The 25,631-nt window shown below is 43.7% G+C and overlaps 1 protein-coding gene and 1 long non-coding RNA gene across 7 annotated transcripts in view; both read right to left on the reverse strand.

The window, feature by feature from the left end:
• Positions 1 to 16,024: 16,024 nt before the first annotated feature.
• On the reverse strand, positions 16,025 to 19,099 carry LOC141571697 (uncharacterized). Its single transcript, XR_012496718.1, has 3 exons — positions 18,556 to 19,099; positions 17,828 to 18,044; positions 16,025 to 16,669 (listed from the first exon to the last, which is right to left on the reverse strand). It is a non-coding gene; the product is annotated as an uncharacterized LOC141571697 (long non-coding RNA).
• A 2,934-nt stretch (positions 19,100 to 22,033) lies between these two features.
• FYN (FYN proto-oncogene, Src family tyrosine kinase) overlaps positions 22,034 to 25,631 on the reverse strand; it is a 204,055-nt gene continuing 200,457 nt past the window's right edge. For all 6 annotated transcript variants that reach the window (XM_019735019.2, XM_019735015.2, XM_019735017.2 and 3 more), the window contains one exon: positions 22,034 to 23,234. In XM_019735019.2, the coding sequence (XP_019590578.1) occupies positions 23,026 to 23,234 (209 nt within the window). In that variant the 3' untranslated portion in view covers positions 22,034 to 23,025. The remainder of the gene's footprint in view (positions 23,235 to 25,631) is intronic.

Here is a 25,631-nt window from a genome sequence, read left to right on the forward strand (position 1 = left end):
GTCTTTAAAATAATTGTTAATAAACAAAGATGGTAGACTAGTGGTCACGAGATTATAGGAGCTTAAGTGTGGTGCTGCTGACTAATTAAAACACGGCGTTAGTTTGTCTGAGCCTGTTGGCCCGGGCCTTCTGTGGTGTTGCAGCAGGTGGGGAGAAGTGAAATTGGGGTGAAGTGAAGTATATAGATGAATTAACTAGCAGTGGGTTGAACAAAGATCAATGTAGCCTAATTTCCCTGTTCTGTGCACCACCCAACCCTCCATTTTTCTGTCAGAAAGAAAGAAGAGGTGGGATGATAGCAGGAGGCCCCAGCTGAGGAGTGAGCGACTGTGAGATGGGATAACCACCCTTGGAAGAGTGGCAGGACACAGTACAGCCCACACCACAGCCACTTTGGTTCTAGCTACTTGGCTGCTCTGTCTCCCGTCGCAGGGCATAGCACTTTGGGTTGTAGCCAATATACTATTCACAATATTGCTCTTTTAATTCTGATAATAATATTACAATCTGCTATTGTCACAGTTGTCCTATATCAAAAGTTTTAATTAAGGTAATGTTTATCCAAGGAGCACCAGATGGAGGAGGACAAAAAGCCTGGGTTCTGAACCCAAGTGGCCAACAGGAGAGAGAAATATCTAGAAGGCCAAAAGGACTAGACTAGATGGAAGAAGTATGTTTCCTTAACAGGCTTAAAGGACACACACACACACACACACACACACACACACACACGCATTTTAACTTGGAGGCAGAGAATTTTCAGAACACTGAAAATTCTTATGTTCTTGCCTAAGCAAAAAATGAGTAAATGTTGAGAGGAAGGCTGTTTTTCAAGATGGTGGGCTGGGCACATGGATTTCTATCTGCTCCCTCCCAGAGACCTATTAAAATGATAAAGAAAGAGTATGAAAGAGGTAACCCCCCAACATGAAGAGAACTGAGGAACAGGAATCAGTGGATGTGGGAGAAGGAAGGTAAGAGAGAGGAGAGCTGATTTTCTTAATAAATCCCCTGTGCCAAAAGTTTTTTAAATTGTGTAGATATATTACTCTGATAAAAAAAATATTTTAAGTTGGAATGGATCTTTGTTGTCTTGTTCTTCCTATTCTAGTTTTTAATCAAGTCCACACTTACACCACCCTAAAGACAAAAGCTGCCATCCTATTTTTAACAACCCCCAGAGAAGGGAAACACTAGCCTCTCCTTAACTGAGCCATTTTATTGTCTGACAATCCTTGTGGTTTTGATTCATGTTTTCCTTGCAGCCTTAAGGTGATAATGTCCTGTCTGAAGGAGCTGATGTACACCCAGGGAGTAGCCTGGCTCTAGCCACAGAAATAAAATGTCCAGAGCTGTCCTGTTTATGTTTTATATGGCAACCCATTTTTATGTGTGATTAAGAAACAAAACAAAGGGAAGAATGTACTGAACTTATCAAAGTACGAGAGTTACTACTTCACCAGAAAAACTGGTGCTTTCATTCTATTTCTGGTGCCAATAGGCTGACCCAGGGAACCAGAGATGTGTTGCATTAAAATAAAGATTAACACTTAACTATAGTCAGCCCATGGCAAAACTATGAAATAGGCAAAGTTTGTCATTGGGATTTTTCTATTATCCCTTGCTGGGCCTTCCTTTCAACTGTCCCCTTTCTTAGCAACAAGGTACCTACTACTCTCTAGGTGCCAGGAAAACAGGACAAACTATTTTACACTAAAGTGTCATTGGCTTCTTGTGAGTTCTACCCCAAGGACATTTGCATTCCGTATCATTCTGGATCCAATCAAGAGAGAGACAATCTACACAGTAATGTGGACAAGGGAAGTATAACATAAAGAATTAGTAATTATAGCAGGGGATTAAATAACAAAGACTGAGAAGTAAAGAGAACTCTAAAGGATACAGGAATGGCAGCTAAGGAACAACAGGTACCCTTAGGGCTGAGATAGAATGCCCAAGGAAGAGTCCTCCCAGGTTGAGAGTCAGACCTTATTGAAAAGGGCACAGTTGTGGCTCACAGGATGGCAAAGTAGACTCTGGGATACTGCACTGGTGGAACTTGATGGAAATCTGCTTTCTAGGGTGTCAGGAAAAGCTGATCCTAGAGAGATATTTCACCAGAGGTACTCCGCTACAAAACCCCCTGAGGTGGGGAAGTGTCAGGGGAGCTGGCCATTGGGTGCTGGTGGCCACCATGCCTTATAGAAACTAGGCACTAAAGAAGCCATTGGTGCTGCAGGAGCCTGGTAGCCTTCAGGAGTTGGCCAAACAAGCATAAGGGAACCAGGACAGAAAATCCCTTCCTCCTGCAGTGTCTCTCCACCCTCTGTTGACAAAGTTTAACACTGTGCCAGATGCAAAAGGAAACATATTTAAGGGGAACAGGTCTATTTTTGAAGAGCAGGCAATGAAGGGTGAATTTGGAGCCAAGAGGCAATAAATTGATCACTGGCACACATTTTAAAAGAGAAAAGAAAGATCAAGGTAATGTTGAATCCAGTGGGATTTTCTAGGGGTAGAGTTCCAGAGTAGGTAAGCTAGAGAAGGTATACTGGAGCAGGAGAGCTTCCTAACAGTTCAGAAATCACACTATGTAGTTGATATAAATGTATCTCTGGATTGAATGGGATTAGTAAATATTACTTCTAGGTAGGACAAGCATGCTATCAGGTCTTGAGCTCTTAGTCCAGGTTCACTGCCATTGCTAGATGTAGCTGAGGCTGGCTTGAGTCCCAGTAATTCTATTTCTTCTTTTAAGCACATGAGGAGAAACATTTCCCAGGCTTCTTGCTCCAAGGTAAAACATGCAATGAGTTTTTGTCAATGGAATGTGAGAAGAAATAATAAATGCTATTTCCAGATCTGACCCCTAAAATGTTCCATTAGGACCATCCCTTCACTGATGTCTGCATGAATGCAGAAGATCAAGTAGAAGGTTCCACAGAAGTTTTAGGGGATGGTGGTGTCATAAGGTGGAACGAGTCTGAGTCATAGCTCAGAGGAGAGGTACTGGGGACAGCTGCTCAAGGACTGGCACATGACTAAATTGTGTTAAACCTCTGAGACTTCTGGGGTTTTTGTTACTGCAGCTAGTGTTAATTTCTCTAACCAATACACTGGACCAATCGGAGCCTTAGGAGAACCTCGGTCTTAAACTTAAACAGCAGAGAGACCGTACCCATCATTCCTTTTGTTTGAGTTTATCAAAATGAGGAAGCTGGAGCACATAGTCTGTTGGGTTCTATGTCTCATCAGTGTGAGATATCAGAGTCCCCAAATAATTGCCCATGATCCACTGTGGAGGGCAAAGCATGGCAACTAGGTTTCTTTGATGAACAGAACTGAAGGTAAACATCCGGGTACTTTCTTTTCTCACTTCTGGGAGTTAGTTTTTGGTGCAAACAACCAAGTTCGTTGTTGACATGGCGGCCCACAGTTGGCCTCAGTGCACAGAGAACGTGGTGCAAGCTCAGACTCAGCTGTGTCACTCCTCATCCACACCGTGTGTCCCTGGAAGAGGCTCAAAGTCTGGGCTCCACTCTTCTTTCCATTATTCACTGAAGAGCAGAGGCAGATTTGGTCCCCTCTACAAATATTTAAAAAATGCTCTCTCTCTCTCTCTCTCTCTCTCTCTCTCTCTCTCTCTCTCTCTCACACACACACACACACACACACTTTTTTCCCCTTCAATATGCACAGACTCTTCGGGGATGTATATCAGTTAAAAAAGAAGACTGTTACGCCTGGGTTTTCTGCCATCCGTAAAAACAAGTGAGATCTACTTCCGTGGCCTCTTCTATTTTCTAGCCGTCAAGCTTCAAAGCCAACCAGGAAGCTCCTCTGCCACCTCAGCCTCAGGGAAGCCTCACCCCAGACCTCTCTGATTCGTGGCCCTCCAGAGAACTGCTCTGACCCGCAGGTGGTGTCTTTCTGTGATGCCAGCGGGGCCGGCACAAATCTCCTGAAGGTCTGCCTCCTGCGATTGGACACCTCGTGAGGGAATCACTTTCGGCAGCATGGCGCTGTATACAGTTCATGTAGGATGGATGTAAATTTGGGTCTGGAAGGAGCACAGTGTCCTGTGGTGACAGACAGGGAGGCTGCTGTGCTTTAAGGTCTACTCATCCCTTTATTGGGCTGCAAATTAGGTCAGCAGAGACCTTAGTGGCATCACAGATCACAGGCTGAGGGTCTGGGGAGGGTCCACCAGACTGAACTGGCACCGGCACCACATCCAAACTCAGAAAGGCTTTTTGTTCTGTGAGCTTTGCTTGGTGTAGGAAACCAATTACACGAAAGGCAGTGCCCTCCAACCCCAGACACCTTTGTGGAGGTTATGATGAACTCTTGAGAAACCAAAGAGTTAGAAAGGCAGGATGGGGGGCAACGGTTTAATTCTCTGACATGTAGTTACTTTAGAATTCTGGTTTGGGACAAAGAATCTCCAAAAGAAGTCACCGAATCAAACACTGAAATCTACATCAGCCCCCCAGATTTGCTGCAGGATCCACATTTCCAACTTTGTCTTTGGTTCTGTAGGGTTGCACAGGGACCCTGGAGTCTACAGAGCTGCACGGTTTTTCACGCACCTGTGGACAAAAAAGGAGCCACATACTACACCTGACAAGCTCAGGGGAGGCCTGCTTGAAAGGCCCTGCAAACTCAGAGACCGAAAGTAACCACATAAGATGGTCTGAACATAAAAATTCCTAACTAAAAGCAGGACATGGCCAGTAGTCACATCCTCGGCCTGTAGTTTCCTTGGCAAAGGTCAATCTTTACCTTAAGTGAGCCTGTCTATTGTCTTTTTGCATCTAAGATAACATAGCCTTGGAATGTCAGAGTATCCCCTTTTTCTGAACCCCTCAGGGCACACCTCACTGCACCAGAGACCACAGAACCCCTCATTGTTGTCTTGTTTTCTGAATACCATCTCTATGTGCTGTAAATGTTAACTATTAATTATCTTGTACCCACCAATGTAAAAGAAGTATGTCTCTCCATTTTACTTTTTATCCAATCCCAGAGATTTCCCCGCTTTGCTTAATCTACCAGCAATGGATTTCATGTAACCCTCTTATGTCTCCTCTTTTGATTCTAATGTATAAAATAAGCTCCAAAACTGCCATTCTCTGGAGCATTTGCTTCATCTGTTGAGATTTTGCTGCCCGGTCATTGTTGTCAGTTTGGGTCCGATAATCTCATTACAGTTCTCTATAGGTTTAAACGTTTCTTCAGTCGACACACCTAAGCCACATGAGCCCTGACAGACTGACTCATGGCAACTGCTAGGCTACCCATGATGTTACAAATCATTGTTCTTCAGAAGAAGGTGGATGTTGGGTTTGGGAGGGGAAGGAGAGTCCATGAGTCAGACAGGTGTTGGAGGAAGGGAGTGTCATCCTTTACAAATGTGAAGTCTGGGTTACACCTCGAGCATCCCTGCTGCCAGACAGCTGAGGCAGCTTGGGAACTAAAAGAGGCCACAGAGGAAGCTGAGTGCCCTGTGGGATGCAAATCCTGCTCTGGTGAAGACCTGGCACACTAATGTGCCTGTGGCTCCTTCAATGCCCAGAAAGGACGTGGAGAAGGGAGGAGGCAAAGGGCTTCAAGGAGGGATTTATGATGGAGAAAGGTTTCCACACAAACTGAGCCTGCACCAGAGGAGGTGTAGCCGTGCAGAGATTAGGAGAGAAGATTCCGGCACCAGACAGCCTGTACTCAGTACCTGGCTCCTCCCTACTTATTAGATTGTGACCTGGGGCAAGTCATTTAGCCACCTTGTTCTCTCAACCATGAAATGGGGATAACAGCCCAACTGCTTGTAAACTGTTTCGAAGAGAAGATGGCATATCAGGGGTTAATTTAGGAGTAGCAGTCATTGTCTAAGCACCTGTAGGGGAAGAAAAGGAGATGGAAGTCCCTCTCCTCCTCCATGAGGCCACCTTATGTTTCCTGAACACAGAAACTCTATTGGCAGACACAGACGGCCATGAACAATATGTCCTCAGATTCCTCCCTTTTATTTAGGCAATGTGGGTTGGTAGAAAGACCTCTGGTGGGGAGTCAAGGGACCCGGGTTACCCTCTCAGCCCTGTCACAGGAGTCATAGGCCATCTACTCAATCTTCCTGGCTTTCATTTATTCATAGGCAACTACAGCAGCTGGGGCCTTGCACTTAATCTAGTCCATATTCGTAATGTTGACAACAGCAGTGACAACTGATACTAGCAGCATTTATTGAAAGCTTCCTGTGTCAGACACTGTTCTTAATGCTTTATGTGAATTAGCTTCTGATACGAGATAGTTACTACTTTTATACCCATTTTAGAGATGGGAAAACTGAGGAAGAGAGGTTAAAAGACATATTTTATATATATTATCTCATTATCAAATGAATATATAGGAGGTAGGTATTATTTCTATTTACAGATGAGAAGCAGAGGCTCAGAGAAGTTAAACATTCCATCTGCACCCCCACCCCCAAAAGAGAGCAGACTGAAAATCAAGTCATTAAAAAGCCTCTTGTATATGAGCAGTCTTTCTCAATTATTTTATTTTGTATTGAGGAATAACTTACATTCAGTAATGTGCACTAGTTTTAAGTATACAGCTCAGTGGATTTTTACTTATGTATACACCAATGTAACTACCAATTCAATCAAGATTCAGAACAGTTCCTTCACTCCAGAGGTTTCTTCTGTACCCTCTCCAAGTTAATGTCCCCCAACTCCAAGATAATCATTAGGCTAACTTCTATCACCATTGATTAGTTCAGTTTGTTTTTGAACTTCTTAAATGGAGTTATACAGAATGTACTCTTTTATGTCTGGTTCCTTTCACTCAACATTATAATTTTGAGATTTTATCCATGTATCAATAGTTTGTTCTTTTTTATTGCTGTGTAGTATATTCCACTGCATGAATTTATCCACAATTCACCAACCCAATCTGTTGATCAATATTTGGATTATTTCCAGTTTGGGGCTATTATGAATAAAGTTGTTTGCTAGAAATATTCATGTACAAGTCTTTTTGTAGGCATATGCACTAATTACTCTTGGATATATACCTACCCTGTTTCCCCAAAAATAAGACCTAGCTGGACCATCAGCTCTAATGCGTCTTTTGGAGCAAAAATTAATATAAGATCTGGTCCGTCAAATAAGACCGGGTCTTATATTAATTTTTGCTCCAAAAGATGCATTAGAGCAGATGGTCTGGCTAGGTCTTATTTTTGGGGAAACACAGTAAGAGTGGAATTGCTGGGACATAGGGGAGTAGGCATATGCTTAACTTTCCTGCCAATTTTCCAAAGTGGTGGAATAAATTTACATTCAAAAGCAATGAATGACCTTTTAGTTGCTCCACGTCCAACACTGGCATTGTCAGACCTTTTGTTGTTGGCTGTTCAATGCTATACCACTGTGATTTTAATTTGTATTTCCTTGAAGAGTAAAGTTGAGTATCTTTTCCTATGTTTATTGGCCATCTGGATATCCTCTTCTGTGAAGGGCCTGTTCAGGTCTTTTGCCCATTTTGAAATGAATTGTCTTTTTCTTATAGATTTGTAGCTCTTTATATATTCTGGCTATGAGTACTTTGTAAGAAATACATGTTGCAAATACATTCTCCAAGTCTGTGGCTTGCCTACTCAATTAATGGTGTTTTTGATGAATGTAAGTTCTTATTTTTAATAAGTGTCAGTCTCTCATACTTTCATAGTTGAAATCTTCTAAAGAAATCGCTGTGTACTCTGTGGTCATGAAGATTTTATTCTACTTTCCTCTAAAGGCCTATTGTTTTATTTTTCATATTTAGGAATCTAATCTACCCTCGAATTAATTTTTATATATTGTGTAAGTGTGAAAGTTCATTTATTGTCTCATGGATTTGCAAATGATTTGGCACCATTATATTGAAAAGAGCATTCTTTTCATGTTAGATTTCATTGGTGCTTCCATTGCAAATCAAAGGACTATATGTGTATGGGTCTATATTCTGGGTCTATATGTGTATGGGTCTATTTCTGGAGTCTCTATTCTGTTCCATTTGTCCACTGTTTATCCTTGCCCCCCAAACCCGTCTATTTTAGAATTTTATAGTAAATCTTCAAGTCTGGTAGTATAAGTTTTCCAACTTTGTTATTCTTAGCCAAAATGATTTTGTCCATTCTAAGTCTTTTGTATTTCCTTATAAATTTAGAATTTTGTTGTCAACGTCCATAAAAGTTTCTGCAGGGTTTGAATGGGATTGCCTTGACTCTATAGATCAGTGCAGAGAGCGCTGACATCTTAATAGCATTAAGTTCTCTAATACATGAAAATGGAATCTCTCTCCTTGATTGCTTGAGTAACAATAATTTGAATAAAACTTTAGTACTTTCAGATGGTCAAGACTAGAGTTACCATACGATCCAGTAACTGCATGCCTAGGTATATACCCAAGAGAATTGAAAATATATGTCCACACAAAAACTTGCACATGAATAGTCATAGTAGCATTATTCACAATAGGCAAAAAATAGAAATAATTCAAATGTTTATCAACTGATGAATGGATAAATAAAATGTGGTATATCCACACAATGGGATATTATTTGACAATTAAAAAAAAAGTACCAATAAATGCTATAGCATGGATGAACCTTGAAAACACTATCCGAAGTGAAGGAAGCCAGTCACAAATGACCACAGATAGTATGACTTCATTTAAATGAAATGTCCAGAATAGGCTAACCTATAGAGACAGAACGTAGATTAGTGGTTGCCTTTGGCTGAGGGAATGGGGGAATGATGGCTAATCGGTATGGAGTTTCTTTTGGGGTAAGAAAAATGTTCTCAAATTGAGTGTGGTGATGGTTATACAACTCTGTGAATCTACAAAAAACTACTAAATGTACACATTATTTACTTTTCAATTACAGTTGACATACATGATTATATTAGTTTCAGGTATACAAAACAATAGTGATCAGACATTTATATAACTTATGAAGCCATCACTTCCATAAATCTAGTAGCCATCTGACACTATACATAGTTATTACAGTATTATTGACTATATTCCATATGCTGTATTTTACATCCATGTGACTATTTTTATAACTGCCGATTTGCAAATTGTACACTTTAAATAGAGGGAAGTGTATAGTGTGTGCATTATGTCTCAATAGAGCTTTAAAAAAATTTTTTTAAAAAGTTATTTTGTCCATAATCTATTGTTATGGGTTTAGACACTTTCTAACACACATTATGTTTCGTCTGAGGTACTTGCAGTTAGGGCTTCAACATATGAATTTTGGACACTTGTGTCATTAAAAAGAAAAAAGTTATGTCTTTATAAATTTAGATTTCTGGGTCTTGCCCCAGGATCAGAAGAGTCCAGGAATCTGCACGTAACTAAAATTTCAGACCCCCTTCTCTTATTTGCCTGAGTCAGCAGTGAGCTCAAGTTCACAAGGAGGCAGCCAGCCAGGGTAAGAGCTGGTAACTTGACTAGCCAGGGCCAAAAACAAGCTGCAGGATTTCCCCTGTAAGCAGGAGGTAGAGGCAACTTTGCCTGACGTTTTTCAGTTTGAAGGAAACCAAATAGGGCATGAAAGCTCTAGAGTCCTTCCACTTCTGGAGAAAGTAGTTGCTAGAATCCCCTCTACACGGCAGTGCTTCTCCATCCCACCCTGGACCCATCCCAACCTCTGGGGGAGGATATTTGAATCTCTGAAGGAAGAGTGAGGGGATGTACTTGAGAGAGTTACATCAATCTAAAGAGGGCATAAGAGTGAGCTTGAGGGCATCCCAGGGACAGGGCATTGGAGACCATTCCACGTGGGGACACCCTCACGATGAAAAGGACAAGGTAAAGGGCAGGAATAAAGCCAATGGGAGTTTACACTGTATTTTTTGACCAGCCTCAGCCATAAAACCAGGATCTTGCCCTGAAAAACAGCCCCTTGTCCCCTATAAGTCTGTGATCTTCTGGGACTCTGCTGGAGATCAAGTTCATCAAACCTGACAGGGCGGCACCTCCTTGAAGTGCTGATGTGGAGGTCCTGGACGAAGCTCTGCGTTGTGGCTTCATATCAAAGGAAAGACGAGTGCCAGCTGGTCATCGCACCCTGGTACAATGGCAGTCTGCTTATCCTGCTCCCCAGATCTCAGTCCAACTTCATGCTGGCTCCCAGGAGACTGACCACAGGTCACTTGAAGCTGGGACTTGCTTTCCCAGGGGTTAAGTCAGGTCAAGGCCACCTGGCCTGGCCTGGTTATCTTCTCTCAAAGCTGAAGACCCCGTGGCTGAGACTACCCAGTGCCTGGCCTGGAGGGGAGCGCCTGCGGCTGTGGCCTGGGGTGCTTTTGTCACCAGCCCCTTTGGTGTCCCTCCTCACCAGCAGGGCCAGGCCAGGGATTCCTGGATCAGAGTTGAGGCTGGGCCACTGGAGCTGAGGCAAGTGGGACTTAAAAGGATCCCAAAGAAGTACGCCATGCAATTGTTTTGCTGCCACATGTTTCTAGTGGGAGGAAGGTGAGAGGAGAAAAGGGCATACATGCTCAATGACAAATTCCTGGGCCTTATGCCCAAGCAAGTCTGATTCAGCAAGTCTGGGGAAAGGCCCAGAAACCTGCATTTTAAAAGATACTCTTAAGTCCTATACAGTCAGGTTTGGGAACTGTGGTTTTAGCTTACCCTGGTTGGAATTTGTTCAGAACATGTGGAAAGGGTCAGAGGGCAGTGTGAGAAAACGGACTTTGCTTTAGGTTTTGGGAACCTCCCTCTCTTCTTGGGCTCGGAGCCAAAGGCTTGGCTCACCCCATGACCTAGAACCCCAAACCCAGTCCCCTCGACCAGGAGGAGCCTGGGGCATTCAGATATGGAGTGGTTCAGGCTGCGAGTGTGCCAGGTAGAGCAAGCCCTGGGCTGAGCCCCAGGGGGGCCCGGGAGGAGCCTCCCAGCCGAAAGCTGCAGTCAACTTTCTGATCTTCCGATCACGAAATTCTCACACATTTGCAAAACGCAGCTGTCATTTCAAGCTATGGTCTGCATGAGCAGCTCTTTCTATTCTAGAAACGGGTCCATAGACTCTTGAGCCTGAGTGGACATGTGTCCACATGGCGGTACAGCCACACCCTCTCCTGATATATTTGAAGCTGGGTGTGCCGGTAACTCCAACTAACGGCCCAGCTCTGCAGGTTCGACGTCCACAAGGGAAGCTTCTTCTAAGTTTGGCCTTCCGGATTTACTAGCCAGTTTCAGCAGTAGGCATGGGTGCTTTAATTGTAGACAAGGACAATCCGAACACAGTAAAGAGGCTACAGACTTTCCACCAGGCTAAAAGTTTCAGAAACGTTTCTATTACGGCACCAAATCCAGTGTTTTGGTTCTAATCAAATCAGGAAATAAAATGCCTATAATTTATTTGGGTCCCTAAGACTCAGGACTCCTGGCCAAAACTGTGCCCTTTGATTTTTATCCCTTTAATTGGAAGCATTCTCTAAATGCACTTCCATTTTAACAAACAATGCCCTATATTGGCATAAAACTCTTTATTGAAGCAACTTAGAACGTATTTTAGGATATCAACTGTTGGATTGAATTTAGTGTGATATCCGAGCGCCTAATGTGCCAAGTTCCTACCCTCAGCAAGTACAGAGGCAAGGAGGAAAACTCAAGGAGCTGTGGGCAGTGAATGCCACAGAGAGAAGTCGCGTGCGGGGAGTTTTTAGGAGGGAGCTGTCACTTTGTCACTTATGACTGACGGATCAGAGAGAGCTGTATGAGGAAAGAGACGTTTGAGTTGGACCTCAAAGGGTAGATGGGCTTAAGAAGAGGAGAGAGGGCAAGTGAATATTCCAGGCCCGGGGAAAAGGCTGGAGCACTGCAGAGCATACTTGAGGAGTTATAGACAATTCAGTGTAGTCAGGATCCAGGGCAGGGGTGATGGTAGAAGCGAGGGGAGAGAAGAGGCTGGCAAAACATGGAGCTGGACTACAGGAGCCTAAACTACCTTGAATTAGCTCAAGTGACCAGACAGTGTACTGCAAGGGTTTGAGAAATCTCACGGAAAGGGAGTGTGGACAACAGCGGTGCTGAGCTCTAACTCTCTCTCTCTGGTGGCCCATGATCTCCAACCACTGCTCCCCTCTGAAGACTGTGTCCTGTTTCCCTACATGGCCAACTCTGGCCCTGACTCAGCCTACACTGTAGACCAAGATAGCCTCTTGCTTCTTGATTCCAGATGAAGGGAGACAATTCCATTACGTGGCCAGTCAATGGACGGGTTCTGCCAGGTCAGGCATCTGCCCATGGAATCATCAGCTGTTGTGGTGGGAGGAGGGTTACATGGTAAAAACATGGCCTTCAGTAGAGAGTGTGGGTTGTATGTGGGAATTTAAAGAAAGGGGTTATTCTCTGGGCAGGCCCTTCCCTCATGTTTCCTTTCACTAGTGGGGGTCAGTGGGAACCATCACAGTTTTTGAAGAGGAGAAAACACAATCAAAGCTGTGATTTTTAGGTTACTGTCCACCGTGTGAAGGATAGACTGACGATGAAGGGGAAATTGCCCACACGGGTCAAACGTCTACCATGTACCAAGCACTGTGCTGAATGATGTATGAGTATTACTTTAGTTAGTTTTCACAAGAGCCCATTTTACTTATGAGGAAACTGAAGCCAAGAGGCTTGGAGATACGAAGTGATTTACCCAAAATCACACAGTCAGTAAGTGGTGAAACTGTGATTTGAACCTAAAATTGATCCAGACTTGAAATCCATGCCTTTCCACCACGCCAAGCAGGAAATCAGCCACGACAGCCTTCTGTGGGTGTCCACGGTGCCTGATGTGCTGTGAGGCCACACTGAGTCTGTCCTCTCCTGCCTATTGTCTGTTCCTGCTCCTCGGTCTTTTATCTCTGTGGATGCTGTCACCATCTACCGAGCCCCCCAAGCCCAAATCTCTCTAAATCTCAGTTTCCTTCTCTGTGAGAAAGAGACCATAGGGACATATTGTTATGGTCTCTGAGAGGATCCCCTTGAAGAGCTCAGATGCGAGCCTGGAGCTCGGCACACGGTGTATGCAGACCTGACTGACGGTGATTCCTACATGTGGGGGACAGCAGGAGTGTGACTCGGCGTTTCATTTGTCTAATGCAGGAGTTGGCAAACTTTTTCTGCAAAAGGCCAGATAGAAAATATTTTCAGCTCTGTGGGTCATACAGTCTCTGTCATAAGTACTCAACGTTGCCATTGTAGGGGAAAACCAGCAACAGAAAAGACATAAGTGAATGGGCACAGCTGTGATCCAAGAAAGCTTTTATACACGAAAAAAGTGGGGGCCGATTTGGCCCTTGGCCTGCAGTTTGCTGTCTCCTGGTCTTTTTCCTTGCTCTGCCCGTGAGGGCGGGGCCATGACTGCTTAGTTCATAGATATTTCTTCAGCATCTAGCACGATGCCTGGCACATAGTAGGTACTCTATAGGTACTTGTTAAAGGGATGTTTAAATGAGAAAAAGCAAGCAAGTCAGCAAGAACAAAGGAATGGCAGAGACGGGAAAGAACTTTGGGGATCACCCAGGTATCACGGGCAAGGTTCAGTAGAGGAATTCGAAACCACACTAGGGTTTTTAAGCAAAAGGGCATTTAATATGGGGAATTACAAACTTGTTGGAAGGGCTGGAAGAAAGGGCTCTGTGCTGGACCTTGGGAATGCCTCTCAGAATGTGGCAGAACTGATGTGCCAGGAGAGCTGCCACCTCTGCCACAGTCAGGAAGGTGGAACTTGAGAAGCTGCCACTGGCACTGTTGACCTCAAGAAACCCCAGAGCTGCAATACAATGGTCAGGAGGTGGCCAGGAGGCCGGGAACAGTGTGCCACTGCTGCTGCCACCACATCTGCCAGCATGATGGGATGTGGAGCCTCGCTACTGCCACCTCTCCAAATGATTCTTGATGCCCAGGGAGCTGGAGACGGGACCTCAGTGGCTCCAAGACTTTGTTTTCCAGCATTAAACAGCCCAAAGCTGCAGGAAATTGGCTTCTGTCTTACGTCTGCCTTCCTAGCTTTGTGCAAGACTGTCTAATAGGCACAGCCTAACGGACACCGTGGTCCTAATGCATTTTTTAGCTTCTTCAACTCTGCGTCATCGGGAGGCATCCGAGAAAGAGGTGGGAATGCATTCACACCACATTCAGCCCGACCTGTACACTCTGGTGAAATGTTGCTGCAAAACAAATCATCCCAAATGTTAGTGGCTTAAAACCACAGTCCTTTATTTTGCTCAGAAATGTGAGATTTGGGCAGGACTTGGTGGGGGCCGTTTGTCTCTGCTCCACGGGAGTCATCTGGGGGGAGTTCAACTGGTGGCTTCACATGGGCTCCGCCATGTGAGCAAGCCCACGAGCCACCTGGGAGCCCAAGTGGAGAAGCAGCAAAGCCCTCACCGATATCACCAACAGCCGCAGGCGAGTTCGTGGGCAGAAGCCAGCCTCAAATTGCCAGCCATGGGCATGAGCCATTGTGAAAGCGGATCCTTCAGCCACAGGCGAGCTCCCCAGCGGATGCTGGTCCCTCCTGGGCCCGGCCCAAAACGGAGACTCTTGAGCAAAATAAATGACCATTTCTGTACTTGCCACTAAGTTTTGGGGTGGTTTGTTTTGCAGCAAGAGATCACCAGACCAGGCAGGTTGTGCTGAATGTGAAGGCGGGAGGGGACCAGATGGGACAATCAATTAGAAATGAAGAAGCCATTCCCAGGGAGGCGTAATGGTTGACCAACATATAAGCCAAGCCCCCTTCCCCACCTCACCCCCAACATTCAGACTAAGCAGCTTTCTACCTTTGATGCTTCCTGAAAATCCACCCAGTGTGGTTTGGGCTATATCTACCCAGCCAGCAGGCCAAATCTTCTCAGTACTGCAGCCTGGGGGCTCTTTGTCTCTTCCAGAAACTGTCCCTCAGCAATTTGTGATCATGGCTGAAAGATTTCGATTTTGAAATTGCAAATTGTCATGAAAAGGCGAGGCTGACCTACTATGGCTCTGATTTTTACACAGCCTTCCAAGATAGCTCAAGTGACTTCCAACTACAGGAATGCCACATACAGTTGTGCCGGTTGTACACTGCACAATTCCAGGGCGGCACCATTCACATCATCTTTTGGCATATTTATTAGAATAGTTTTCTGGTAGATGGCGGCAAAGTGTCTTGAGGTAGGGTGGTTTTGTCTAATTTGCAAAAAGGCAATTTATAGCTAGTAGCAGGAGGCATACGGACAAAACTAGTGTCTAATAAATCTTAGGCCAGTGGGCAGGGGTTGGTGGGAGAGCAGGAAGGAGTGGGGCGGGATATTAGGATTGGGGAAAGCTCCTTTGCCCAACCAAAATGGTCACCCATAAGATAAGAAGCACTGAGATTTGGGGGTTCAAGTTTCAGCCTCTTGGGACCAGCAGGGTAGGGAGAAGGCAGGATTAGGCCAACAAGGAGAAGCAGACAGAAAGGTCTGCAAAAAATCAAATCTAAGCGCTGGCTTTAGTAAGTAAATAATGGCCCTTTGTGGAGAGACGGGGGTGAAGAGAATGAGTGAACACCTAAATAAAAATGCTATGGTTCTAGTGGGGATGAAGAGCAGGGGTGAGGAGAATGGGAGAAGAAGGAGGAGAGGAAGGAAAACGAAGAGTGTTTGGTATGGGAGCAACTGCTGAGGTGAAGGGTCTCTAGCCCACCGAGGGAATGCCACCCCACTTTTGTTCACTCTGGTTCTGCAAACCTAGATTAGTCATGAACAAATATAATTCATAGCAATAGCACAGCTTCTGAATGTCAAAGTGGAGTACATGACGCCTTTTTATTTCGGATATTATAGATTGCAAAATCTTTACAGTTGGAACAATGTTCTCTCTCCATTTTGCATTTGATTCCGAAACAGAATCCTAGCCAAGCACAGCTTTTTGTTTTATCTGTGTATCTTCCAAGGTCTCCTTCGGCAGCAAGCACGTTGCTTTTGTTCTTGGCTTGCTGTTTTAAGTATGACTTTGCTACATTTCCATTTTCCCTACAATTCAAAATCAAGTACGTATTTGATTTAGAGCAGAGAAATACTGAATAGAAGGAAGCATTACTTTCCCCCTCTCGAACATGGAGAGGTCATGGTTAGTGATAGCTATGACAGTGATTAATGCCTCACGCTTTCACTTAGAGGCCTCCAGGAACCCACAAACAAATATTTTCTGAAATTTGAAGGTGAGAGGAGGGGGTGAAGTGGCTCACACAGGATTGTCTGATTACAGTCTGATTCCTCTTCCCCTTCCCAATTATCTCACAAATTGTGATTTGGTGAACAGAACTGGAGCTGTTCATATTTTCAATCAAACTAAAGTCCACTGAAGTAAAAAAATTATGCATTTTACATAAATGATGCGGGCAAATTATTATTCAGTTTTTAACAGGGGTTTTTCCATCACTTTGCAGTGCACAATGTAATATGGTTAATTTACCAGAGAGCATTGTTATTCATTCCTTAATTCTCTAGGCAACTGCTGCCACTTGCTCACCATTTCCTTGCTGCTCTCTGGGAATTGACAGACCTTCCAGTTCCATTTAAGGTGGTTTGGAGTGATCTCTAGAGGCTCCGCCTCCCTCCTGGTATCTGCCGGGGCTCACCCGTTGGGAGGAATCTAAAAATGAAAGAATTCACATACCTGGAGTTAGTTTACAAGAGGCTTTAAATGGATCCTTTTGTAAACATACCCAAAAAACAAAAAGATTAAAATCTCTTGCTATTTAGTAATATTTCCCCATAGTATTACATGTACGCTTTTCATTAAAAACATATCTGATTATACCCATTTCATTCTCTCTTGCTTCCAATTAGCTACTCATTGACTATTACAAAGCAAGCACTTGATAATTAACCAAAGGAAAAAAAAATCCAAAACAAAATAACTAGAACGTCTTGCAACTGGTACTAAGTACCTTCTTTCAAGAGTTTACACATTGCGTGATGATGGAAGCAAAAGAGGCTAGTAAATGAAAGGAGAGGAATGACATAAATGGGAGAAAACCCCCTACTAATCATTGTTAACAGAGGTAGTGAGGAGTTATTACAAGCTTCCTTCCCAGCAATTCTTTTATTCTCATACTCTATAAATATATTTCAAACTACCTTCCAGCTGGGCCATTGGAAACAACAACATGTCTTAAACCTTTCTCTCTGTCCTTTATGGTGTTGTCTACCCTCCAGTTAGGATCCCACTAATCAGAATAAATGATGCTGCTATATGCTTGTGTGTGTGTGCGTGTATGTGTGCGTGCATGCGTGCGTGTGTGTGTGTGGAGAGGGAGAGATAGAGAGATAGATAGATAGATACATAGATAGATAGATGTTGATTTTCAGTTTTCTTGGTGTGGTTTGTTTTTTTCATTTAGATGCATTTGCTGAGCACCTTCTATATTTAAAGCATGAGCTAGCCCCTAATGGGGGTTGGGTATTTGAAGGAAACACATCCAAAGGCAAAAAACACTGGGCCTACCATTAGGCAGTACATAATCTACTTGTCCTTTAAGACTGAGTTTAGGCATCACCTCCAGGAAGTCGGCCCTGCACTCCCTGTTCTGGGCTGGACGGCCCTCCTTTGCTACCACCTGTGCTTCCACCTAGCGGAGAGCTTATCTCTCTTATCTCTTATAGGTCTCCATCCTCACTGGACTGGGAATATTAATTGTCTCTTTGACTTTCTAGTGCTAAGCACATGGTCAAGTTCCACAGTGAGTATCCAACAAATGTTTGGAGAACAAATGAATGTCTTTACACATATCCACCGTCATCTCGTTACCTTGAACAGCCTTGGCAAAGGACCCCTCTCATCCCAGCTCTGGTTTCTTCCTCCCTGTCCACTGTCTCCATCCTGTCTCTTCCCATCTGCTGCCATCTTGGACAAGCCGGCTGACCTGGCCAGACCGGCCTTCTAGGCAGCTCTGGATGGTTTTCCTCTTTTCGTCATCAAACCTCCTTGTCTTCTGTCCTGTTCTCAGTCAGGGGGCTGTTCCTTGCTGGGTGAAGAAAGAGAATCAGATAAGAGAATCCAAATCACTGGGGGTTAATGTTACCTCTCCCAACTACAGGATTTTCGCCTTAGCGGCAATATTTCACAGACATCTTCATGCTGTGCTTCTCCAGCAGGGCACAGGAAACCCTTGGTCATGCAGAGGTATGCGTAGACACTACAGGTTAACAACTCACAACCTGAAGGTCTGGGAAAATAATTTTCTATGAAGACAAAGATGAACATCTTAGGAATAGAGTATCAAGTTTTCATAAAATTACAGTAGAAAGTTAAGCGTGAGACCTTGAAGGCCTCAGCTCCCAGAGGATACAAGTGTATTCCCTCTGGTGTTGGGGCGCGTTCTGGGGAAAGGTTTGGTAAACATGGTGTTCACTTCAGGCTTTAAACTACATTCACACAGTCAGGGCGAGTGCCTTAGGCAGCTCGCAGCGAATCCAGGTGTTCTCAGCAGGTTTCTTGGGTAAGTGTGGCATTTGCAGGTCAACCATTCACCCTACCTGACAGCATCCTCCATTCAGCCGTCAATCCATCCTGCATCTACCATTGGCTCATCCGAGCTCTCGGTGCAGGGAGAGCAAGTGAACGAGTTAGGCAGTTGGTTCTCAAGGAGCTCACAACCTGGCAGGGAAAATGCACAAAAAGAAGAGCCATATTATTAAACAAATTATTAGAAGAGTTGTAAGTATTCTGGAAAGGAGCACAGTGTTCTGGCTGCTGGGGGTGCCGTCGTTTGTCGCTGATCTCATTTTCTTTAGAAGAGTCCCTGCTACACTGGAACACCACTTATTTTTATTTTCAGTCCTCAGAATTAATTTTTCGGATAAAGATATATCCCTCTGGCACCCAAGGGATTTTGAGTATTTTGCATGTTTGGAAAGAATGAGATACGATTTAGGAATTTATTATGGAAAATTTCTAGGAATATAGGTATACATAAATTACGAAGGTCCACTTGATATTTTAAAGATATTAAAGATACTAATTGTTCATTATTTTTTTCGCTGTAATCTATTTTTGAGAATTAAATAAAAAACATATTGGGATCTGCTTTAGTAAATCTGTACCCCACATTATCATTGTTAGAATAAAATTTCGTTTGAACTTCCTTTCCCCCCACAATTACTCCTTCTCTTTTACCCTCCCTCTCTCCCTCCTTTCTTTTCTTCCTTCCAGCATATATTTGGACAGCCTAATTGAATCCCAACAGTATAATATACGAATATAGTGGTAAGATAGCCAACAAAAGTCACATAAACCTATTAAAATACCTTTCAGGAACAAATTGACCAAGCACCATTTTATCCAAACACAACTTGTTAGGAAATGCCTATTCTGTCAAGTGAGGGTCTCTTGTCCTGAGCCATGAGACAAGAACGGATGACATCCCTCATGCAGGGCTTCAGTGTGATTCTCCTCGGCGCACTGCTGAAAACCTTACCTTCTTTCAAGACTCATGAAAGAACCACTCCAATTAATATAGTATACATTCTTAAGATCCCATAGGAAATTTCAGATAAAAATTTTGCAGCTCCAGTGCTACTAGAAAAATCCTCTGGTGCCAAGATTTAGCCACAGGAGGATTCCTGTCTTTCTCCAGGTAAACACCCTCTGGCGCTTGTCAGGAAATCTTCAGTAGTGTCGTTTTTGAGGGATTATGAATACTCTTAACTGTTCTCGTGGAACTGCCTGGTTCTGCATACACCTTTCTCTGCCATGATCAAGGCAAAGCGAAATGCATCGTTCGCTTCGGTCTACACCCTGTTGCCCTAACACAGGGCAGGCCCTGCAGTTACTATGGGCTTTCTGGTCCTCCCAGCCCATGGGTGCACCGTGAATGCAGTGGCTCAGAGGACAGACAGTGTGAGGAGACTGTAAGCCGCAGTGAGCATGTGTCAACAGAAACCATGGTGTCACATTTACAATGTCTGAGCTTTGTCAAGTTGTCTTCTCCAGGTTTCTTATTTGACTTTATGAAAGAAACAGTTTATTAGGAAGTCTCCCTATGCAACACAGCAATGACAAGTGCCAGCTCTCCCCAGGGAACAGAACAAGTACTTACTCTTTACTACCAGGGTACAAGGACAAAAAATATTCCACCATCACTTGCTACTACAGTACCTTTCAAGATACTTTTCTTTCTTAACAAGAGAACTGGTCAGAGAATTCAGCATCTTTACCCCAAACTGCTACAACTTGTGAGGGAGAGAGGCTTCTTGGGAGGTGTTAGGTGCCCCCGGAAGGGGATGTTTCATTTGCCTGGGCTGGTCTACCTCAAGGATAGCTCTTGACAGCACATTAGCTTCTTGGAAGAAAAAAACCCCGAAATGCCTCTGATTTCTTTGTATTTATAGCTACTCTTTTACTGTTATTCTGCAACCCTACTCCAAGTGCTTCAGAACAGGTCCAGCGTGCTGCATTTTGGATGAGTGCCCTCGAGTTAACTCAGATCCTTTGTTTTCCTTCATAGGAGAGAATCCACAACGAACTCAATTGATGAATCAAAGGCTATACTTTGGTTTAAAGAGACTGTTTTTTCTTTAAGAAAAAACAGGTTCTTACGACTTTTTCCAGAGTTTTTTTGAATGACCCAAGTCAAAAACATAAACAAAAATCCTCCAGAGAATATTTGCAAATTACCTAACCTAGTGGGATGTGAACATTAAAAACAAAGTTATCTTTACAAATATCTACAACATGTTAATATATTGCCCAGTAATTGATAATAATTATATGTAATAAGATCTTTGAAATTTTACCCATTTCAAATTGTACTGATTGTATTAATACCAAAAACAATTCCATAAAGACTTGGTTAACCAGAAAATTCCTTTGTTTCATCTTTTTTTTTTAAAAACCCTTTTTTGGGAAATCCTTTCTAAATACAAAGGTTATTTCAGCAAGAAAACTGTCCACCTCACATGATTTCACACGACACCAATGATTTTAGAATCACAGGATCTTAGGTCTGAGGGACCCGACGGCAAATCTTGTCCAGCCCCCTCATTTTACAGACAGGCCTCGAAAGCAAGAGACGCCGGGTAACAGTTCAAGGTGACCCAGCTGGATGAGTGAAGAGCCAGGGCTGGACAGTTCCCTAGTCTTCCCACTGCCCCTTCTACCACACCAGGCTATTTCCCTGCTTAGCAAGTTCATTACAGAGGTGGAGGGGCACTGGGAAATACTGACTCCGGGACAAGAAAGATTCTCCCTGTAATTGTCTCATTCTCTTTGTAATTGTGTCTCCTACTAGTGAGACACAGAAAATTCTAGTTAGAGAAAATGTCTGATAAATTAAAATGTTAACGTATGCCTAGTCTTGCTTTACCAATCCTCTGAATTAGCTAGACAATAGCCTCGCCTTTTGGGAGAAAAAAAGAAAAAAACACTCCAGGTGTCCTGAATGTTTCTGTCATTTGGAAATCATTGCACAATGGTTAAATTCACCAGGTGAGTCCTTACCACTTGGTGTGGAAGAGATATACCACTACTAGAATACCTTCTATGATTTAAACAAATGAACAAAAAAATTCAAATGTAAAATGCTCTCTTTTTAATTACTAAATTAAGAAAGTTAAACAATTTAAAAATGTAAACTCACAAATAATTCATAACAAAAAAGGAATTAAGACTTCAGAGTTGCTACTCAGTATTAAAAACTCAATAGAAATAGGCTTTTTGATTTTGTGGTTGTTAAACATGTAATTCAAGGTTGGTACAAACAGCAACTAAAAATGTAATACTTTTTTTTTTCTTTTTTCTTTTTTTTTTTTTGTGCATCCCCATGAATTGTAAAGTAGTGCATAGTTATTCCACTGGAGAACTCTTGGACATATAGAAAGTCATTTCATTAGCAGTACAGGACATTTAAAACACTTATTTTACAATGGGAAATGTACAACCCCCACCCTCACCTTCCCCATAAGTTTTAGTTCCATGAGAAAGTTTAGCAGGTTGCCATGACTACGATGCTATGGGTTTTAGACCATTTAAATGTGGTTACAAGATTTATTAAATAAAAACGTTTGAAACATTTCAGCATTCATATTTTTATACAAGAAGTTTGTGTGGTATCTTCCGGTTCCCCTGGTAGTATCGGCCGTTTGCTTGTTTAAATATGGTCACTTTTAAGTTTCAAGGACAAATCACAGTAAGTCGAAACACTGAAACAGAACTTGTGAATTCATCTTGGGGTCTGCTGAAAAGAGCCAAAGTAACAGCCATCTACAGGAACAGTCATGAACCAAGAGTGCAATCCAAATTAAAAAAAAATCAAAAAAAAAATCATGCTTTGCAAAAGCCAAAAATGAGGCTACTGGTTTTTCAGAATAACACCAGCGCTTTTATATTGATTCTGCAGTAAAATCCTCACTCTGGGTCTCGAAGCTTTGCAGCCCAGGTTGGCCAGTCTCCACGTTAGCACCCACATGGTGTATGTACAGGGACGTATATATGATATGTTATTCATATGTATAAAAAGAAAAAAAACAAACGCCTGTCCTGATTGGTTTTTGTTAAAACATGAAAAAAAATTTTATTGTTTTAGACAAAGAGGCCACTTTTGGAAAATAATACTTTTTTTTTTTTTTTTTTTTTTTTTAGTTGAATCAGGTGAAGACAGAGTTAAAATCACATAGGATTTGCATTTTAAAAAAAGGAAAGCACTAGGATTGTTGGCACTGGAGTAACTATTTACACTGAACAGAGGTTTGGCCTTTTACGTAACATCGATACAATGCGTTTTCCAGTCTGAGAAATAACAAGGTTCTGTCTCATATGCTTCACAGAGGAGGTTCGGATTTGGGGACAGTGTCATTAATGAGGGCCGTGGAAGTTCGTCAGCTTCAGAGTCACATGCAATCTGATCCTGGACGGTTCTCGCTGCTCCGGAGCAGCTGGCTACAGAATTGAAAGCTAATGGGGAGGGTGGGAGGCCTTGCGGACAAGGCCTCTCTCTGCTGACCCAGGTCTCACAGGTTTTCACCAGGTTGATACTGGGGCTCCGTGGCCGTGAAGTAGTCTTCCAGGAAGCCCTGCAAGTACTCGAAAGTGGGCCGTTCTTCTGGGTCCTTTTTCCAGCAGTGGATCATGAGCTCGTGTAGAGAGATGGGGCAGTCCTGGGGACAGGGCATCCTGTAGCCGCGCTCCACCTGCTCCAGCACCTCCCGGTTGTTCATGCCTGCGGAGACAGGGGCAGTGAGAGTGGGTAGCTGCCAGCTGCCAGGCCCGGGCCCTGCCCTTTCTCCTCCTTTGAGCCTGGTGGTTAAGCCACGTTGAGGGCCCCACTTCACCCAGAGCCGAACTCTGTCTTTAATGGGACAGCACATCACTCAGACATAAAGAAGGAATGCACTACTGATACACAAAAACCCAGATGACAAATCTCAACAGCGTTATAAGTGAAAGAAGCCAGACACAAAAGGTACCATACTGTATGATGTCATTTATGAGAAATTCTAGAAAAGGCAAAACTACAGTGATAGAAAGCAGGTCAGTGGTTGCGGGGAAGGGGGAGGTGAGGCCGGCAGAGGGGCCGCAGGGAGCGTGGAGGGGTGACGGAAACGTTCTCTATCGGGGTCAGCAAACTAATCCTGTAAAGGCCAGACAGTAATGTTTTAGGCTTCACGGGCTGCATACGGTCTCTGTGGCACATTCTGTTTTCCTCGAACCCTTTGAAAATACACAAAACAAAAATGGGGGAGCTGCGTTTGGTCCGTCCGTGGCAGTAGTGTGTCCTATATCCTGTGATGGTGTACGACTTATGTTTGTCAAAAATCATTGTAGTCTTAACATTGTTGAAGTCTATTGTATGTAAAAAATTACACTTTAATTAGGAGGACAAAGAAATATGAACGACGCAGACAAAAGAAAAAAATCCATGGCATGAAGTATACACTGTTCCTTGTTTATAGCATCTATAAGCTCCATTTATGAACTTCATAAATTAGCCTTCCTCCTTCTTGCCTGGGCAAGCTCTTGGTGCCCCACCCTGCAAGATCTGCCATCATGCCACCATGGCTGGGCACCATCTAGCCCAGTGGCCCTGAGGTGCCCTGAGGTTTGGCGACTTTGATGGGGAGACAGGGTGTCTCCAGGGCCTGTGTTTTACTGATGACCTCAGAAAGGCCATCTATCATTTGAGACCTCTGTGACCTTCTGGGGGAGTTGCCTCATGTTGAAACATCAGGCTACAAGGCACTCACAGGAGACACATTGAGAGATTGCGAACTCTTTGGAGAAGGCAGACTCGCCACATGTTGGCTTTCTCGACAGAACAGGAAATACCACATTTGGGGTGAGGGGAATGACCTGACCTCTTTCCCAATCACGGCCAGGCACTATTCTCTAGTTTTCCTTCCCTTTTGTGCCATATCACGTTCTGCCATTGCCTGCCAAGCCCTTGTATGTTTTGGTTGCCCCGAGGCCCTGCGCCTGTAATCTGAAATCCTCCCCACCTTCTGACCCGGTTAGTTTACAAAAGCAAGAATCTAGTTTTAAGCCATACAGAAACCTAGACTTCTTTCCCTGTCTCTCAGGGGTATAACCAGCAGGGCACAGCATACACATAGCAGCTCCCTTTATCTCGGGAGGAGCTGACAACCCTCAGCTAGAACCCTGTAAGCCTGTCCAGACCACAACCCTGCCCCCCTGCGTAGAGGACACCCAGCTTTGGGATCTGTTGCCAATTTGCTTTGCTTTGTTGCTAGTTTTGGGTTTATCCTGGCTCCTGTGGCTGTCAGCCATGGCCCTGTCAGTCACATGTTTGTGAATCCCTTTAGGAGGCTTTCTTTTTCTCTGCCACTATCATTTCTTGAGGTGATAAAATCCATATACGATTCCGGCTCTGTTGAAGTAGGTTCGCTTTAATTGTTCTAACACAACCTACTCACATTTTGGGGTGACCCTTATTTCAGTAAGAGAGGTTTGGTGAATGAGACTGGGTACCATCATGCCTGACTTTCCAGGTTATCTTCTTCAGTTGGATGTTTGGTTAGCTCTGTGGCTAATTAGCTTAATTAGCTCCAACTGCTTAAAGCTCATTTGAAAACGTAGGATGGGGCGAGGAGCTGGAAGCAAGGGGAGGAACCCAGAGCCGCCAGGACAATGCCCTGCAGTACCCTGGACAAGCAGGGTAAAGGACAGGGCCCACAATTTCCTTATTCACCGTTCACAAATCCAACAAGCTCTGGAAACCAAAAGTTCTGGTAACTCACTTGGCAGCAAAGCGGATCTGAACTGACGTCATTTGGCCATAAAACCTCACATGCTGTGAGGCTATTTACTGTTTTGATTTATTCATACATATTGCTGCAGAAAGAAGAATGCATTTGAATACTGAGTGCTGCCCCAGACTTTCCTAGGGTGTTATACAATGTATAGTTTATGCACTGTATGGACTTGCTAAAAAAAAGAAAAAAAAAGTCTGATTCTGGAAGCACATCCGGTCCCAAGGGTTTTGGCTGGGAAGCCTTGGCACGAGTGACAGCGGCTGTCACACTCCAGCCAGCCCCGAAAGGTTAGGAAGAGAGCACAATCACATACCAGGGCTGGCATTCTCCAAAGTGTTTGCTTTGTA

Source organism: Rhinolophus sinicus, linkage group LG05 (assembly GCF_036562045.2).
Source record: "Rhinolophus sinicus isolate RSC01 linkage group LG05, ASM3656204v1, whole genome shotgun sequence".
NCBI lineage: Eukaryota > Metazoa > Chordata > Mammalia > Chiroptera > Rhinolophidae > Rhinolophus > Rhinolophus sinicus.